The sequence below is a fragment of the Platalea leucorodia genome (assembly GCF_965183815.1).
Source record: "Platalea leucorodia genome assembly, chromosome: 3".
Taxonomy (NCBI): domain Eukaryota; kingdom Metazoa; phylum Chordata; class Aves; order Pelecaniformes; family Threskiornithidae; genus Platalea; species Platalea leucorodia.
In genome coordinates this window covers 27,361,899-27,381,358 of record NC_138825.1, presented here as the reverse complement: position 1 = coordinate 27,381,358, position 19,460 = coordinate 27,361,899, and the positions used below count along the sequence as shown (strand labels likewise).

General features: G+C 36.8%; 1 protein-coding gene across 3 annotated transcripts in view; it reads left to right on the top strand.

Annotated features, from left to right (window-relative positions):
* Positions 1–18,638, top strand: part of SYT14 (synaptotagmin 14) — a gene marked incomplete at both ends in the record, with an annotated part of 57,487 nt that extends 38,849 nt beyond the window's left edge. For 2 of the 3 annotated variants that reach the window (XM_082305596.1, XM_082305595.1), the window contains 2 exons: positions 13,821–14,010; positions 18,325–18,638. In XM_082305596.1, coding sequence (XP_082161722.1) covers positions 13,821–14,010; positions 18,325–18,638 — 504 coding nt within the window. Of the gene's footprint in view, positions 1–13,820; positions 14,011–17,105; positions 17,163–18,324 lie in introns of all 3 variants that reach the window. The other variant, XM_082305597.1, reaches the window with a different exon arrangement.
* Between the last annotated feature and the right edge of the window lie 822 nt (positions 18,639–19,460).

Sequence of the window (19,460 nt, the reverse complement as noted above, 5' to 3'; positions counted from 1 at the left end):
AGGCATACCTTAAAGCTATTCACAAGGAAATCTGGTTAAAGGTAGACCAGCAAGTTCAGGCCTACATGAGCAGGCCTGCAGCTCTCTGGTTATTCCTAAAATGTGGATAAGTACGTGTTGTGGTGAGTACATGATACTACTATGTTCTTTAAATGGGTTTCAAAACTACACGTGGCTTTGAATTTACAAATATATTCCCAAACGATCTTCCTCGCCCAAGATTTCACCCAGCTCCTCACCTTCCTGCGTTGCCTATAACGTCTTCCATTAGCAGCTATTATCCACAGTCCTATTGCCGTTTGTCTTTAACAGTCCTGCGTTGCTACAGTTCTCCCGTGTAACAGGGAATTCTTCCTCACGCAGTATCCTCAGCCCTCTTATTTATCCCACCCTTCCTTCCAAGTTCAGTGTATGTTTGAGTGAGGAAGAAGCAACAGAACCAATATGGGCTAGCTAGAGTGTGGTTGCCACTGTGATCTGAGACTGTCCCTTTCAGATTTGATAGAAAGTGGCCATTGCATCAAAAGTTAATAGCAGGGCTGTACATCGTGGTTTTGTCTGAGTATAGTTTGCTTAGGAAGACCTTTGCTGATCCTCTTAGAGAAATTTTCCTTTTAGTCTACAATGGTAGACAAATTTTTGTTCACCCGTCTCGGAGTTTAGAATCCATTGTGAAGTTCTTTATTTTTCTTCAAGAAATCCCCGTGGACCTGTTTTTAGTTGCTCTTTGTTCTTCTAAAGCAAAAAAATTTTCCTGACGGTGAACAACAGCCTCCAGTATGATGTGATTATAAAAACATATAAGCAGTTTATTGAGTGAAATCTGTTTGGAAAAGATCAAAAAAAACAAGTGTAATCCTCTTCACCATCCCATAGGTTGCTTTTTGGTGTAGAATAGCAACAATCATGTTTTAGATTTTTTGATTGATTTTGGAAGTAGTTTCGACGACCAAAACACAGCTCTTCGTGCTAAGCAAATCTAGTAATCGTTCAATATGTATTGTCAATAACAAGATGTTTGCTGTGGAGAATTAAATTTATTTTTCTTTCTTTCTATAACATTCTCCATTTCTAACATATTGAACTCCCAGATGTGATTCCTATAACAAAGAACGGATGGTGTAGACATTCATACGTGGTTAAAGGATTATGTTATCATAGAATCATAGAATGGCTTGGGCTGGAAGGGATCTTAAAGATCACCTAACTCCAACCCCCCTGCCATGGGGAGAGACACCACCCACTAACCAGGTTGCTCAGGGCCCCATCCAACCTGGCCTTGAACACTGCCAGGGACGGGGTGTCCACAACCTCTCTGGGCAACCTGTTCCAGTGCCTCACCACCCTCTGAGTAGTTTATGTATGTTTACTATAAATACCCAGGATGTCCAAGAATTATTTTAATTATAATTTTTTTGAGTGAAGGCGTTTATGCATGCAGTGTATAAATATGCTCTTGCACACGCACCTGCATGCTCTCTCCTCTTTGAGGATGGTTAATCTTCTAGTATACATTGTTTTATGCATTGTGCTTAAGGCATTTGTTCCATGTTGCCTTTTGTGTGGCGTATCTTCAGTATTCTTTCTAACGGATGTTTATCCATTTATAAACTCAGGAAAAAAGCTTTCAGAGTGGCATTTCTTTCTTGTGAATTCTTGGCCATTATAGAGTTGAGCTGCCAGGTTTTGTGCAAATCCTAATATTTTAGGCCTCTTGGTGACTTTACTACTGTGTTCTTATGGCATGGTCTATTCAGGATTGTATTTGGAAGGCTAAATACTAAAATTCATATGTATAAATGTATCTTTACTAAATAGTAGCTACCAGTACGATACTTTAAAACAGCTAAAGAAAAAATGACTAAGACTTGTCTAGAGGGGGGGAAGAAAGACTCAAAAGATTTTGCTCATAGTATTTTATTTAACTAGAATTCTACCTAAAAGGATCAGTTCCTATGTGATGGTGCATAAATGCTTTCAGTTAGCGTGTGAAAATTATGTCCATCAAAGTAAGGGGCAATTATCTTTAAACACTGAGCACATTCTTATCTCAGGAATAGCTTGCTGAATTCATTTGAGTTAGTGGTGTAAAACATGGAAGATCAGAATTAGTCCTTTAACACAATAAGAAAGATGACTCTTGTGATTTCTTTGAAGAAAATTATTAGGTGATTGGAAAATGGTGATCATGGTACTGAGGCTGCAGGAGAACTTGACAGTACTTGGGAAATGAAGCAGACTCCCTGTGTTTGGCTGGTTGCGCAGGATCTCACAGCAGTATCGGCAAGCACCAGCCGTTGTCTTCTCAGTGTCATGGCTGCCTAAACTTGTGTGCCTTTGTGTGGTGTTCCCTGAGCGTGGCTCCTGGCAGCTGAGAAGATAAGTGCTAACCTATGGCTCTCTCTGCTCAGGTCTTCATGAGGATATGCGAGGCAGGGAGAATCCAAAGACAGCTGTGGCTGCTGTGCTCTAAAACCAATGGTGTGCCTGCACTGTTCTGACAGATGCAAGTTTCAAGAACTCAAATAGAATCTGAACAGATGATAAGGACCTCCCACTAGATAAGTTCAGTCGTCACAGTTAAAAATTAATCGGCTTTCCAAATCAGTGCTGTTTGCTCCTGATTTTTTCTTATGTAAATGTCTAATCATTCATGGCCAATTTTGGCATATAATTAGTCTATTCATCCAAGAAGCACTGGACTAGGCAGTGAGACTCTGAGACTGTTTCAGTCCCATATAGAATAACCTTGATACTTTGTAGAACACTTTTAGATAGTTTTCAAGATTTTTTTTTTTTACAGTCACAACTTGTCTCAGGTGACTGCAGCCATTCTGTCATCTCAGGAGCAAAATGGTTGACCAGTTTCAACATATTCTGCTTGGTTTTGATAATTGATTACTGTTGTGGAGGGTGATACGGTTATTTCTGTCACAGACTGAACAAGCCTCTCAAGCAAGCTGTCCAGAAATGCTAGAATGTTTCCTCGACCTGTACAGAAATTCATATAGAGGCAATAGTCCTTGCAAGTTGCTTTAAACTCTATAACTAAACTCAGTAGTTCAGTCCTTTCATGGGGTATTCGCTGTCTCCACTGTGATCAAGAGAGGGATCTTTGTCATCAGAATGCTCTGCCTTATACCATCATAGGCGTGGGCCATATTGCTGCTATTTGTCCATTGAAAATCAAGTCCAAGATCAGTTCAGGAAGCTTTCCACAAAGTAACAATCAAGGTCTGTCACTCTGCTGTGTCTGGGCTAGCTGGGGTTGTGATTCCTGTTCTATCAGTAATTCAAGGAGTATAAACCTTTTCCAAATAAAAAATCCTAATTCTCTGGAAACAAGCTTCTGACTTCTTATGAGGTTCTGAGAGCCCTTAGTTGAATCTTGCACATCCACCACATTTCTCACTTAATTTGCATTTCTAGCCAGCAGTAAGCTGGACTTTTTTCTAAGATACATTAAGAATAATTTGATTCCAGTTATTGGGTTATCCAGTCATGGATAATAAAGCTAATAAAAGTTGTATCAAAGTGGTACTTACATACCGTTTCTGGGATATGCTGACCAATGTGGACAGTCAAAGCATTCTGAACGTACATGCCACTGCCATGGCAGAGTTAACAAAGTCCACCTGGTCTTAAGGTTTTTAGAGGTTGAAAAAAAATGCCAGAATAACACCAGGGCTTTCTTCAACACATTAGCAAAACCAGAACTTGAATTTAACATGAACTTTCAACTACCTTGCTGATATCCAGATGGGAGGCAAGTTCCTACTTTGGTGACTAGATCTATTACCATGACCTTGAATGTAGGATACTGGGAGAATTCTTTGAAGTCAGCAATGTAAAGAATTTAATCTGTTTGTCAAAATCCTCAGTTGGTCACACAGCCAGAATAAAGATTGTTTGTTGTCTCTCTATCTTAATATCTGTGCACTGAGTAAAGTAACAATTAAAAACTGGTATCTTTTTCCTTTAATCAATGAGTTGTTTGAAGAAAGTTATTTACTCAGTTTGATCCCCACAATCTTTGATATTTGGGTCAGCAAATAATGGAAACTATGTTTCAGACACGGTATTACTATTTTGAGTGTGTGATGATGTTTTTCAGTCTCTAAAATGCCCCCAGTCAAATGACAGGCTGTGAATGACTGTTCTAGATCAAATCAAAGTAATCCTCTTGAGCAATACTCATTTCTTCAGAAAGCCAGTCCATCAGTGACAAACATATTGTCTAGAATTGTATGTCTAGTTTTGATCATCTTTAAAAAAAATAAAATGAAAAAAAAAAAAAAAACCTCATCGATACATGAAGCTAGAAAAATGAGAATTTCATGAGGTTATCTGTGAGATTCTCAGACTATCATTCTCTGTGGCATGAGTATGATTTCCCAACCTGGATTGCAATTTCAAAGAGCAGTAAGGAAAGTAATCATACTATAAAAACATACTGTAAATTTCCCAGAAGTGGCTTTGTAGGAGTTACAAATAAAGATTATCAAGGTTGTCACTAGCATGAAATTTCCACTTTTGAAGACTACAAGCTGCTGCTTAAATCTTCTTCAAGCAACATTTTCAGTGGAGATATGTTCTTTAACCTATGAATCCAAGTGAAATTTCCATTTCCCTTAGAGATACTGTGTTTCCCAACTATCTCCTTTTCTTATAATTTGAATTCTTTCTTGTTTGCATGTATGTGTACATACAAACATCTCACTTTTCTTACTGTCTTTCAAGGAAACAAGAAAAAGGAAAAACACAGAAACAGTTCTGTTTGCAGGTTTGAGCACACTTCAGCAAAAGCATGTGCAGTGTTTTCCTCCAATTTATTTCCAATGGGGGAAATCCTAATCAGAGACGTAGCACAAACAGGTGAAGTTACCTAGTCTGCAAATTTATAACTTACACGTTTGTGGAACTTTTAATTTTAATTTTTGGTTTACTTACTGGGTGATTATTCTTCTCCTGGGCTTTGCAGTATAATGTAAGTGTACTTCATTTCAGACTTGAGGGTCTCCAGGTAATCACTTCTTTTGTATATTCACGCAGCCTGTATTTGGTATCAGATAAACATTTCAGTTCATAGGGTGCCTTTAGCAAGGGATCCTTTTAGTCTTAGTGTGTTTGCCTCTTGTCAGGCTTGGCCCTCATATTGTCTGACCTTGAGCTGCATCTTTCACAGCTCCTGTCTTTCTGTTGAGCTTAATCAGCTGTCAGCTGGCCCCAGGAGAATCCAGCTTATCTCCACCTCTTGCCCTTCTTTGTGGTGTGTATGATAGCTCTAGAACTGAAGCAGTTCCCTTGCAACTGCCAACACCTGCTGATCCTCAGATCATGAGATTAAACGTGACCGGAACACATCAAAAGGGGTACCGGGTACCACTAGCAGATTAAATTAGAGCTGGATGAACTGTTAATCGCAAATAGTTTAACTGACAAATGCGTTATAAACATACCTTTAATGTTATGGATTTGTTCATTGTGAAAAATAATTGCATGAATGTTTATGCAATCAAATACTATTCCATAGATTGACTACTCATAAATTATGCTTACTGTTTGATCACTGAATCTTCTTCTCTTTTCCCAGTTTGAAAGACTGTAATCAAGAGAGAAAAGAGAAAAATGAAATTATTTGCCATTGATGTCCCCAATGAGCATAGAGAGTAACTCCATCTGGACAGAGCATTGTCATTTAAAGAAGTCTGTGGTCTTGGAAGCTGTCCCACAGTAACGTCTCCGTGGTCTTACAAGTTTGACAGGGAGTAAAGAGAGGGGGAGGTGTGAGTGAGTCTGTGTAGGAGCTGTTAGCATAGCTTCATCGGGAGTGCAGGTAAAATGTCTGCATTTCGTGTCAGATGTTCTTAACTAAATTGCTAGCACAAACATCTAACAGCTTTTAGTGCTTGAGTGTTTCTTTATGCTACATGTCTTATCTCAGAAAACAGAATTCAATAATAAAAGGCCTCTCGCCTCCTTTCCTCCCCTCACCCATGGCTGTATAAAAAGCTGGTAGACTTTTGCAATGTAAAAACAGAGCACACTTGTAAATGCTGTAAATTCCATCGTACATTCATTTCCAATTGCCTCCGCTGCTGCTCGGGTTTGCTGTGCAAATTTCAGGCCCATTAAGTCTGTGGAACAACTAGGTGACCTTTCATAATGTGGCCAGGAAGCCAAAGGTGTAATTTAAATGCAGATAAATAGAAGTTATAGAAAACTTAAAATGTTTCCCTTTCTGTAGAGAATTAATGTTTTGTTCTGCAGAGCTGATCATTTTAGAAACTTCTAGACAGAAAGTACTAATAGCAAATTCTCATGAAATATGAAAAGCAACACAGAAATCTCGCCGTGAACTTGTTCAAAATCTTTCAGAAAAGTGGAATGTTGTTTTGCCATTATGAAGAATGTACACATTTTATTTTGTCATTTTCATTTTATGACTAAATTATGGTATCCTAAAGTTTGAAAACAAACGTTAATTTAATAATACTGTATTCTTCTTATTATAAAACCCATGAAGGTTTTAATTTTTATTAAAATTAATTAATTTTAAATTACTTTGAAATTTGGGTAGTATCGTCATGTATGTAAGGTGGTATTATAGCTATGTACATTATAGTATGTGTGGTAAATGGAAGCTGTGCATAGAATTTTTAAGGTTTTAGTCCCTTGACTGTAGTGAATGAAAGAATTATTATTTTTCATTTGATCTCCATTTTCCAATGTTTCATCTGTGAGAAAACAACGTGTTTTGTAAAATTCTGCATCCAGAAGTTTTTTTCTCTTGAGAGTAAAAAAACAAGGTAGAGCAGACGCTTTCGATGAAGAATGTGAATTTTTTCACTTCAGATAATCTGATTTTTTACTACATTAATAGTAGTTTAATAATCAAAACAATTCCATATTTGATGTGAATACCATCAATGTTGAATGTATTTATTTGCTAAAAATTTTTAAATTGGAATTTTTCAATAGGAAATCCTGGTAATTTTTAAAGCATGCCATTCTACCCAAAATAAATATGTTTTGTTTCCTAAAATCAAATTGCATAATGGAAATATTACTAGAAGATTTCCTTTCATGTTTGTGATTTAAGTTGACTTGGATATTAATACTGTAAAGTGTTAAGTACGTGAATTAAAATGTGCATTATACTTAATTGGAACATGCTTCAAGGAAGCTATTAAGCAGAAAAAAAATGAATAATTACCTGTCATAAATAATGATGCTTTCCTGAACTTGAATCTTTGCGAGATGCCTAAAACTGTATGTTTCAATGTTTGCAAGTTCAGCTTATTAGTTTAAAGCAAAATACTGATAGCTATTATATATCCTATTATATATATATATATATTATATATGTACTGATAACAACTAGAGGAAATGGCCTCAAGTTGCACCAGAGTAGGTTTAGGTTGGATATTAGGAAAAACTTCTTCACCGAAAGGGCAGTCAGGCACTGGACCAGGCTGCCCAGGGAAGTGGTTGAGTCCCCATGCCTGGACGTATTTAAAAGATGGGTAGACGTGGCACTTAGGGACATGGTTTAGTGGTGGACTTGGCAGTGCTACGTTAATGGTTGGACTTGATGATGTTAAAGGTTTTTTCCAACTTAAACAAGTCTATGATTCTATATGTTCTCTTAATTTTACTATACAGGACAGCTAGCTACAATAGGTATTGGAATTTCCTCCCTAACATGTTGTGAAGATAGGTAGCTTTATACGATTTCAAAAATATTGGTGTTTTTTTTAAAAAAAAAAACAAAAACAAACAACAAAAACAAAAACCACCACCAAATGAAAACCCCAACTAGAACATCTAGATTGACACCATTTAAAATCAGGTAGTTTTTTAAATTGCCAAAGCCTCAAAATGAAAATGGTATACAGTACAGAAAGAAGCCTTTTAAAAAAACAAACAAACCAACCTTTTTTGGCACTTCCTTCTTCGTTTAATTCTTACTTTGCAACATTTTCGCTAAATTTTATTATTATTAATCTTAATAATAATCTTATTATTTCAAACATTTACTGTTGTTTTGAGCATCATGTAACACTTGAGTTCTACCTTTAGAAACAAAAAGTTAATACTTCCTGCAGGTATTGGTATACAGAAAGAGTATCAATTGTTCAGTTCAAGGAACTGTTTTGTTATGAATATCATAGTTTTGAGGACTTCCTTTTTCAAGTATATCGATTCTCACAGTTCTTCCATGAGTTAAGGGAAACAGAAGCAGAAGAGGACTTGAGGCAAACATCTCCGCAAAAGCATCGAAGTGTCCAGTATAGCATGTAAGTGGGATTTAGATGCCAGAATTCAAAATTATAAAGCTCCGTTCTTTGACATCCGTAATTGTTTTACATCCCTCTGTTTTCAGGGCTGAGTTCTTCAGGTGGTTTAAGTTCTCTTTCCTAGAAATGATCTTGATATTTTTTCAAAAGTATTTTAGCTTTGAAACATGTTTTTATAAAATATCTAGGGTTTAAGCCGCTAATGGGGGATGTGGAGCCTCTAGGTTCAGTTTTCTCCTCCTCTCTGGCTCTCAGAGCAGAAGTAGGGGATGGGCTCCAGGCTAAAAGCTGGTCTGGAGCCTGTTTGGTGCCTGAGTGCTCTCATCACTTCAGCAAGCTTTTGCCTCCAAGTGGAGCAGTAGTTCAGCACTGGGCTGATGATTAAGAGAGACGAATACTTTTATCTAAAATGTTGGAGACCTGGATTCAGTTCCCTCTTTTGCCTACTAGGATTCAAATTTCCTTCCTAACCTCTCAGTTGTATTGATATAGAAGTAGAAGAAAGTAATGTGCAAAAAAGTTCTTTAAGAGATTAGTGGTATAACATTAACATTTAAAATTTGAGAGAGACATTTTGACAAGTAACATGCTGTGAATCAGATTTTTGTTGCTGAAGGATTGTCAGCAAGGTTTCATCTTTCTTGTGTATATTTTGAAAAGCCAAGAGAATCAGATGTTCTTGTTCTGTAAGCCTACAGAGGCATGATTTTAACCTGTGCAATGAGGAAAATGAACTTTTAACTGCCCTCAGAGCATGGCCACGTTATTCCCTGTGATTAACTCCGGTTGGCTTAAGAGCAGAATTTCTAAGCAGAACTTCAGGGTATAGAAAAATAACAGTAGGAGATGAATATGTAAGTAACAAATATCCGGTTTCCATGGCATTATGGTGAAGGAAGACAAATAAATACATTTTACATATATTATCATTGTTGCAAATAGAGGATTCTCTCTGTTGTCAGGGAGCAGAGAAAAAGATTATTGAAAATACTTCTTAGGGGTTCAGGTGTGACATCATGCGTTCTATGTGTTCGCTTCCATTCTTTTCAGGGGAAAAAAGAGTGTTCTTTTTGATTGCCAACTTTTGTACAACAGGAACATGTCAAATACAAATACTGCTTAAAGGGAATGTTTGTATTATACATTTATTAAAAAGTGATATTTCTTCCCTAGATAGTATATGCAAAGAAGTCATCAAGGACAATAGTTTGGAGAATTAGTAATTAAGTTTTTGTAGAATATACCACATATTACTCTTATAATCCAGTGAAGAGCAGTGATTCTTGTAAGTGTTGATCAAATAAAATCCACCTAACTTTGTAATAAAGTACTATCCTGTGGTGTATATGGGAAAGGTTTAGGTCCTTTGCGCAAAGCTCTGTGTTATAAAATCGAAAAGCTGCAAATTTGTAATTTACTGTAGTAAGACAGACCTTTGAACCAAATATTTGGAATAGACTTTACCTAATGTTTTTTTGCCTGTGTTTACTGTTAATAATATATTTTTGTTATGGCTAAATTGACAAAAACAGGTTAGTGATTTCGCATTAATATCCTGGAGACAACCTCAAGAGACAGCTCCTTGCATTGTGGCTAGATCATCAATACCTTGACATTTCATCTACGTTCTTAAAAATCTGCATTTAAGATTTTACGACAGTTCTTACTAGGCTATTCTGGTGCTTCACTGGCCTTGAAAGGCTTTTGCTATTATGGAACCTTAGTTCTTTTTTACCATGCTTATTAAAATACACACAGTGTTTATAGAGGAGGAGTGGGAAGAGTTATAAAAATAAACTTACATGGACAGATTATTTCAAACAGATAGTAACTTTTGGTCTAAATATTACATTTCCCACAGTGAAGCTACAGTATCAAAGTGGCCTACAGACAGATTTACAGGTAGACTGAATGCAGATCTGTATGGAGACGAAAAGCATCTGGTAGCACTATAATGTTGTCATGAGATGAAAGCTTCGTTGTAGCTAAGTTTATATTCACGTTGTACCAAGTAGCAATTTCAGTGTTAATGTTTTATAATTTGGCACGTGATCGTGAAGCTTATATTTTCAGCAGGTAAAAATGTAACTTCTTGTCTTGCTGAGTTTTTCTTGATGAGTTTGTTAGGACTCTTCTTGAATTTTGACTATGTAAACAGAAAAAAAACTCTCAACAGAGACTTAAAAAACTGTTCTTTTCAATTCTAGTGCAGCTTATGGACTTAACACAAAGTCAGGTTACTTGCCAACAGACATGATTATCACAGAATAACTTACTTAAAATAATGAATGGATTTCCACAATGTGAACAGTAAACTGTGTGCTGGAGAAAATACTTTTGAGAAGGCATCTAAGCATAGTCAGTATCCCCGATTTTAACTTTGTCCTGCAATGAAAAGTCTTCAGTTGTTGATCTGAGCACTGTTGATCTCAGCTGTCTCTTTAGCTCCGCTGATTGCTGTTTCTTCTTCTCCTCTTCCTCATAGGCTCTTTCTGTTTTCTTCCAAAAGAAAACTGACACAACACAACCTCACCTTCCCCAAATTCTCTGTTTTCTCCCTTATCACAGACACAGAAATTGTACTTTGATTTATGTTGTTTAACCCTGTTTTTACCCAGTAACATCAGTCTGTCTTCTACTGTGCTTCACACCTCACTGCTTCATTTTTCTTAACGTCTCCCTTTCTTTTATATTAGGATTTTCCAGTTCATACCTGAAAAGCAGAGTTTATTTTTATATATTTTTAAAATATATTTGGGTCAGCATGAAACAAAATGGGTTGGAGTCTTTTTTTTTAATGTGAAATGGAAAACAAAATACTGGTTAGATTGTTTCTTCAGTGAATTTGGTTGCTTTATTTTAATGTCTTTGAACTTCTGTCACCACAACATTTTGTAGGAAGGAGATTCGTAAGTTTATTATACACTAAGGATTAAACAACATGCTTTTGTTTGTTTCAAACCTGACACCTGTCTCAAAAGGCAAAATATTTTGTTTTAGAAAATATTGTAGCAAAACATTTAAGTTAGATCCTCCCTCCAGATTTTCATCAAGGCTACATCTACTAATTCTTCCTGCGCAACAGTTCTAAGGTACAGCCACTTAGTTGCATTTCCATCCATTTACAAATCTGAAGCATCACCTAGGTCTTCTCATCCCACCTTTCAGCTGGCGAGATCCTTTCTCTGGCCTTGACAAATGGCAGTCTTGTCCTCCTCACGTCCACTCAGGATTTTGCTTTAAAGGAATGATATTTCTAACCCATCCTTATGTAACTTTGTAATATCACACTTGCTTCTGTCTCAGTTATTTTCCCCCTTCTCTATTATATCACACAGAAGCTACTTGTCTTCCCTTTCAAGGTACTTCAGGACTCATTCCCTCTCAGTCATCACTCATTTACTATTTACTATTTCTAGCATTCTAAACCTTATTCTGATACCCACTGTAATCAGTTTAAGTCTGTCATAAACTGATTTAGACTGAGTCCCTATGAGAACATCAGTAACCTGTACAAATAAGTCACAATTAGGAAAAAGCGCTGTCGTCACCTTCTCTCCGTACAGGTGTCAAAGCCCTTTGTTGATGGTTTGTGAGGGAGTGGTACCCAGCTGCTCGCTTTGTGTTATGTCTGTTTTGTGGACTTGCAGCATGAGCACAATCAAATTTGAGACCTAAGCTTTGAACAGTATCAGGTTGACTGAGGTTAAATTCCTGGCCCAACAAAATAATAAGATGAATAAGCACCATAGGGGTAATCTGTTACAATTTTAAAAGACCAGAAAACATAAGCAATAGCTGCAGTTGTGACAGGCTGAGGCTTTCAAGTGTGCAGTGTGTACTGTAACTGCTGAATCAAGCCATCTTTCTTTTAAACTTTCCATTTTGTATTCTACTGTTCAAGTTAGGAATCAAAAGTTTCCTGTTTTGTGAGTGCCAAGAACCAGAGAATGAATGTGTACTTGTAATTCATTTTCAGCAATTTACAATTTGCAACCCATTTGAAATTTATTCTTGGAATTGAATAAAGAACTTTTGGAGAAATAACCAAAGATTTAAAACTCAGAATTAGCAGCTTGGGGGATGGAAGTCAGAGAATTTTGTTGAGGTCCTTCTTTAGTAGTAAGAATGCATTTGCTAACAACAGTGAATGTTTATCAATGAGGAACTGGATTGCTACTTAAAACTTCGGCCAGACTTCTTGGAAATGTTCTATTAAGAAGAACTAGTTACAATGTCAGTATGAAGGATATTATGGTAGGTTCATAATTTCTTCCTGTAGGTATCGTCTTCTATAATTTGAGATTCTGTAATGCATTTGGGCTTTATATGTCAGATTAAGTGACTTGCTTTTAAAGTTAACATTTATCTTGATGAGGATTTGTGCTATTTAGGTTTTAGGTCTGATCTTGCACCCATGTCAGCTGTTGCTGGAAATGGTAGAGACATTTGGAATCTGGAAGAATCAGCTTCACAAAATCATCATGACTCCTTGAAGGAGTGCTGCCAGATTCCCAAATGAGTCAAGCCATATTTGAAAAATCTGTGGATCCAATTTATGTTTTTTTCTGAGAGAATCATAAAGGGACGTACTGATAATTCAAAAGTCTCTTCCCGGCTACGAAGCAAATAGCCCTGCCATTACCTAGATTCTGTCCAGTTTCTTGTTTTCAGTGGTACAACTCTATGTGCCAGTGTATTAAATCAAGAAATGAAAGTAGGAACAACTATGGTATGATTAGCATTAGTCTAATTTTTTTCTTTTTTTAAGGCCAGTAATGAGGCGTTAAAATGATAAAAATGAATATTAGAAGCTCCCGTCAAAGATGTGACATGGTGGGAATGCATGAGAGATCTGAATTTTTTTGGAAGCTTGCAGGGGGGAAATTAAAGCATCACTTGCTGAGCCTTAGGGTGGCATTCTTCCTTTCCCACCCAAGACAAAGGGTCTATTGCAATTCTGTATCCCTAGATCAATTAAATTTCTTGTAAGCTAATTTATTCTAGACAGAGTGCATTTTTCTATTTGCATGTGTTCTGTTATTTTACTACTCATAAATTCTCAGTCTAGAGACTAACCTTTACCAGGGATGAATAAGAATTTCCTGCATTTTATTATCTTCAAAGTTCCACTAGTGTTTTCCATTTTCGGAAAGTAAAAGATCCAAGGTTTAATGTTCTCCGGGATGCTGACAAATTGTGTTACAGGTCTTATCTTAGCAACTGAAGTAAATAGGGACCATAAAGGCTGCTCTTCTGCTATTATTCCTCCTGAATTATGAAGCAACGGAAACACAAAATTAAGAATTATTTTAGTTCCAGACCGCTTTAGTCTTTGTTACCTCTAACATGTGCAAACTGAGTATATATTAAGGATGTACATTTCTTATTGGGTGATTGAATGGAACTTCTGTTACTGTCAGTACATTGTTTTCCTAATTTTCTATGCATTATTCTAAAAATTGACTTCCCAGTAACATCATCGCATAAAATACCTAGAACTTTTAATCTGTTTTATAGGGTTGTGACTCTCAAATGAGCATGTCAGAAGTGTCCTGCAGTGAAAGTACCTCCTCTTGTCAGTCTCTGGTACATGGCTCAGCTCCAGAAATCCTCATTGGCCTCCTTTATAACGCTACAACTGGAAGATTATCAGCAGAAGTGATAAAAGGCAGCCACTTCAAAAACTTGGCAGCGAACAGACCACCCAGTGAGTGAAAATCTTTTTTCATCCTAATGCTTCTGTACTGGTGGGGCTCTCGGTAACAGGGACTTCAATCCTATCATTTAGTCTTACCGAAACAAAATGAAATAGAGCAATCGTCAACTAATCTGTTTCATGTTGTATATTTCTAGTCAGTTGGGAAATAGCGAAAATCTAAAATTCAAAATATTAATTGTAAGTTGACAAGACTGTTTTAATTTTTCATGATGACTGATTAATAAATTACCTTTATCATAATGATTAATTGCTAAATTACTAATGCCTCACATCACAGGCCAAGAATGAAAAGTTGGTGTTTAAAGAGAAAGTACATGCCAGCTAATATTAATATAAACACTCTGAACAGTTATTCCTGTTCCTAGAGGGGTTGATACTGCAGTCTTTAATTGCTTATGTGCCCGTGTAGATGTGGTGGTAATATATGTAACTTGGGAATGTCAGTGAAGACAACGGAGAAACAAATTGAGACCTTTGGCATATATACTGTGCAGAAGGAATGTTTGTCATCGGAAAGGACTTGAACTGTTTGTTCAAGCATTTGTTCAAAAATACATTTGTCTGAAATATCTGTGAACTTTATACACTTAAATTGGAGCCAGATGGAATGTCACACACACAGAATGTTTTTACTGTCTCTAGTTCTTTGATATAGCTTGAGAAAGTTCAGTAATGAACATTCTTAAAAAATATTTTTTTCTTGTTTTTTAGATGATGAGTCTGATTTACATAAGTTGTAGCCAGACGTATCTACCTGTTCCTCTTGATTTTGTCTGGAGGCTTAGGTTTTAGCCCCTCTTTCTGTTCCATAATCCCCAAATTTGTATGGCACTAGCATATTATCTGACACTAGTAGATTATGTAGCAGGCTGCCAACATTTTGTAAGTGGTTTGCACATCTCACTTTGTCTTCAGAGTTTAGGACGTAAGCCAAACAACTTGAGACTGATGCTCTCCTCTTTCTTTCTTGACCCATGTTTTATTCCATTTGTTAATTACATTTGGCTCAGCCTTACTCTGCTTTGCTTTTTCTATCCTTTTCACACTGATGGAGCCAGACTTTGTTAACGTGACCAGAGAAGGAAGGTGAAAGAAGAATCTCGAATACTTTTATATAATTAGGTAGCTGCCCCAGAGCCTCCTATTTGGAGACAAAGCATAGAAGTAGATGGGGAAAGCCAAGAAGGCCCAAGGATACTGACATGGGGGAAGGAATGAATGGGAGAGACGACCTGCAGAGAAGGGACCGTGTGCTCCCTTAAAGCAAAAAACAGTAGGTGGCTTATGCTTATCTTTCTGGCATCTCTAGAGAAAGCCAAGTTTTTCTTAATATTTAGAATATGCCAGTTAGATGGGGGTTCAGTACTTGTTTTGAAGACAGATATGTTCATTCACTGATATGATAATTCCCAAAATGCGTCCAGTGGGTCCATGCTGTCTAGCTAACAGTTGTGTGTGTCACTGGGGTGAAAATCTGTTTCAGATTGCATGAAAGCAACATAGAACATGGCACATAGCCCTGTAATATCACGTTCTGTCTAACCTCTTTGGAGGGAAGATCTTGTGTCTTACCTTTTGTCATCCCCTGTGAAGGACGGGGAAGTTTTGTTGTTGAAAATAATAGTAGTCCAGTTCTGTTTAGGCAAATGTGGGTGTGGCGTTCTGTTGTTTCTAAAAAGCTGGAAACGAATGCCCTTTCTGGGTCTGGTAAGACCATGCACAGAATATCATGCAATCCAAATTTCTCCTGTGGGCTGTTTTGTGCCGTCCCCCTCTGCTCCTCCCCGACAGTGGTAGCACTTTTTCTTGTAAACCCCTGGCCCCAGGTGCATACCGCTGCCATTTCCTAACTCCCTGTCAGCCGCGTCGTGGGCACATACCAGCCATTCCCACAAAATGAACACTAAGGCCCACAGGGTTGATGATGAAATACTCTGATCAAATTTGTGGTTTGGACCATCCGTGGTCCAAAATCCTGACAAGGGCTGCAAAGTACACGCATAGGTCAGTTTTCATTCAGGTCTTGAGAAACTATGATAGAAAGGGAAGCAATTATTCTTTCCCACATGCGATCCTTTCTGTAGTCTAGGCGTTGTGAACCTGTGCAATTCTTGTGAACTGCTTCTGCAGCAACTACGGATTGAGTCCTACATTTCTGCTTCTTCGTAGCGTATACTCCTCTGCTGATATTTACATGTTATATTGTAACTCATTTAGCAACTAAGTACAGGCCAATAAGCCAAATCCTGCTGGCAGTAACATTTGATGTTAGAATTTGTCTTTGTTTCTCTGTGTGACAGTTAATATTTTGTCTGAGAAAAAGATGCTTCTTAGTATCCTTTAAAATTTGTTGAAACAGGGTATGAGCTTTTGCACATTAAATGCATATGTGTGTATGCATGCAAACAGACATTAAATCCATAAATATATGGATTTTTAACAAGTGAGATCTTTACATTTTAAAGAGACCTATAGTTGAATTTCAGATGTAAGCATCCCTCAGCTATTTTTAGAGATTAGATCAGTCGTTCTTGTGCCCAAGTCCATCACTACTCAAGAACTAAAGTATTACAATTAAATATCTGTAACTATAAAATCTAAGGGCAAAACCAGCTTAGTTTTCAGTTCAGTGATTTTTCATTTTAATGCTTTTAATATATGAAGTATAATTACTGTGTGCAGTTTTTCTTAATATGCTGGAGTTTGCATGAAAAAGCATAAGGTTTGCTAAAAGGATACAGTGATTTTTATCCAGTCTTCTGTAACCTGATCGTTTGCATGATTCTTTCTATGTTCAGTGTGCTTTAGAACCCAGTAGCTATTAGTGCTAAGATAACCCATTATGTAAGCAGTGTAATTTTTGTTAAAGATTACACAAAAACTGCACAAAATTTTCATTTCATTAAATTTTACCCAACAATCCTTTCGTTCAATCCTTTTTCTGATCTATGCTGCTAAGGTTTTGTGTTCTTCCACTCCAGCGAATAGTGTTTCCTCTTAAACTTTAACCTTTGATCCTCTCTCACCCAACTATTGACATCTGGTCATTATTTCTTTTACTGCTTTCCACCCCCTGTTGTCAGACGGACTGTTCTGTTGTCTAAAACACTTGATAGGTGGACAGGTTTATATAATCCGAGGTGAGTTCCTGTAGAAACTAATTGGATGTTGTCTTTTTCATGCAAAAGAAAACCTGCCAGCAGTAAAGCTATCCACGGCTGCCTACCATATTGGTTTATAAAAGTATACCTTTATTATTTGTGGCGCACTCTAATGCAAAAGTTGCATTTATCTCTGATTATGGATGTTGGGATTTCAGTGTACCTGCAAAGTGAAAATATTCAATGTGTTTCTTTTTACGTAACCTCCAATCTTTTAACAATATTATTCATTAACATGAATGTGACAGGAATAAAGAATGAGAAAACAGATTGTTTTATACAGTTTTATATTTCTTAAAATCAGTTATAACTTCATGAAATGCGCATTCTTCTGCAGGAGCATGGCTTGGTGCTTCTAGTCAAATGAAAATAGAGCTTTAAAAATAAAGATTTATACCCAAATATTAACATCCAGTGTGTGCTAACCACATTTACTTGCATCAGCTTCTTAAATGTATTTCCCAAGAGCACTGTACAAGCTATGTTTTAAACAATCATATTGAATAATGCAGAAACTTATTTCTCTTTAAAGCTGTATTACATGTATTCCTTCATGAATCTAGGAATTAAGAGCTTTTTTGTATTGTGTAAGCTTCTACCTTTGAATGCACTTTGCTACATTTTGGTCTTTAAAATGAGTAAAACTGAAAAGCCCAAAGTGAGAACCACATCCATGCAGAGATTATTCTTAAGCATTTCATTCTGGCTGTTTTGATATCGTCACTGCATATCAATGTTTTTGGTTTTGGTTTGTTTTTTTTCTCTTCATTAGTTGCCTTCATTCTACTTTGTTTATTCTTATTCTCTGAAAATTCAGTGGTATGCTTTACAGTCTTGTGGCTAGTTGGAGCTTGCTAAATGTTAATGCAATTTAAGTCTGTTTAGAACAAATAAGGGGGGTCAACGGGAAGAGGATTATGAGGTATACCCTTAACTTAATCCATTTACATAGTACTGAAGCTAGTTAATTTGTTATTGTGTTTGTAATATTTTGCTTACTTGTCATCTTTTCATGTGTCTTAACTAAGCTGTGTTCAGTCAGCCTGGTATACACCATATCCTTGTGTCTTGTAAATCTCTCATTCTCAAAAACTTCTGCTCTAAGATATCTGACATTCCAATATATGATTTATTTTTGTAGATACGTATGTTAAGTTAACACTGCTGAACTCGATGGGGCAAGAGATGTCCAAATGCAAAACTTCAATCCGCCGAGGACAGCCAAATCCAGTATACAAAGAAACCTTCGTTTTCCAAGTGGCACTGTTTCAGCTTTCAGATGTGACGCTCATACTGTCTGTATATAATAAGCGCAGCATGAAACGAAAAGAGATGATAGGGTGGATTTCCTTAGGTCTCAACAGCTCAGGAGAAGATGAACTCAATCACTGGACTGAAATGAAAGAATCTAAAGGACAGCAAGTATGTAGATGGCATACTTTACTAGAATCGTAATGGATGGTATGAAGTGCAGTCGTGGTTTTAAGGGAGTTTGGTCTCTCAAGAAGATGATCATCCCCAGTCACAATCAACAGATTTGTTGTGGAAGTAAAAAATGAACACTGAGGTCAACATTCCATCGTAAAGAATGCACACCATGCAAAATGATGGGATTTAATATATAATCTTCACTTAGTGTCAGACACTGCCTTGGTGTCAGAGAAACCTTGCTGTACACAGATACGTTAGCGGTCCCTCCCCCATCCACCTGATGCTGTATTTGTTTGGGTTTGTTTTGTGGTTTTCAATTCAGAAACATTTTATGTAAGGTTCTCCAAATTAATGTAAGCTCCTCCTTGTGTACTTTTTGTATTGCTCTAAAACTGTAGCTTCTGACCTGCCTGCATTCAGATTAAAGGTCAATAATTTGCACTTTGAGAAAAAGTTAATAATCTGTAGAGCAAAAGGAAAAAAAAAACCAAAACAAAACAAAACAAAAAAAACCACCACACCGGTGGAGAACACTTAGTACTATAGCAAATATGAATATACTGTTGTTTTACACTGAGTTTCTTTCCAGGAGCTTAGTACAAGTAAGTTTTCATTGTTTGATATGCAGTTGGTTTGAAAAATACTAGCATTTGGGCATCAGGTGAACTTTGACATCAAACTAATGTTTCTTCAATCTGTGACAGGAACGAGCTCTATATATGGCATAAATTGGGTTTTTCCCTCTTGCCTGTACTTCTGCCTAATCCAAAGAGACCAGATCATTAGTTTGGTCCCTTCCAAATCTCCTTAGACAGGTTGTACTGTAAAACTATGTAACTTTCTGTT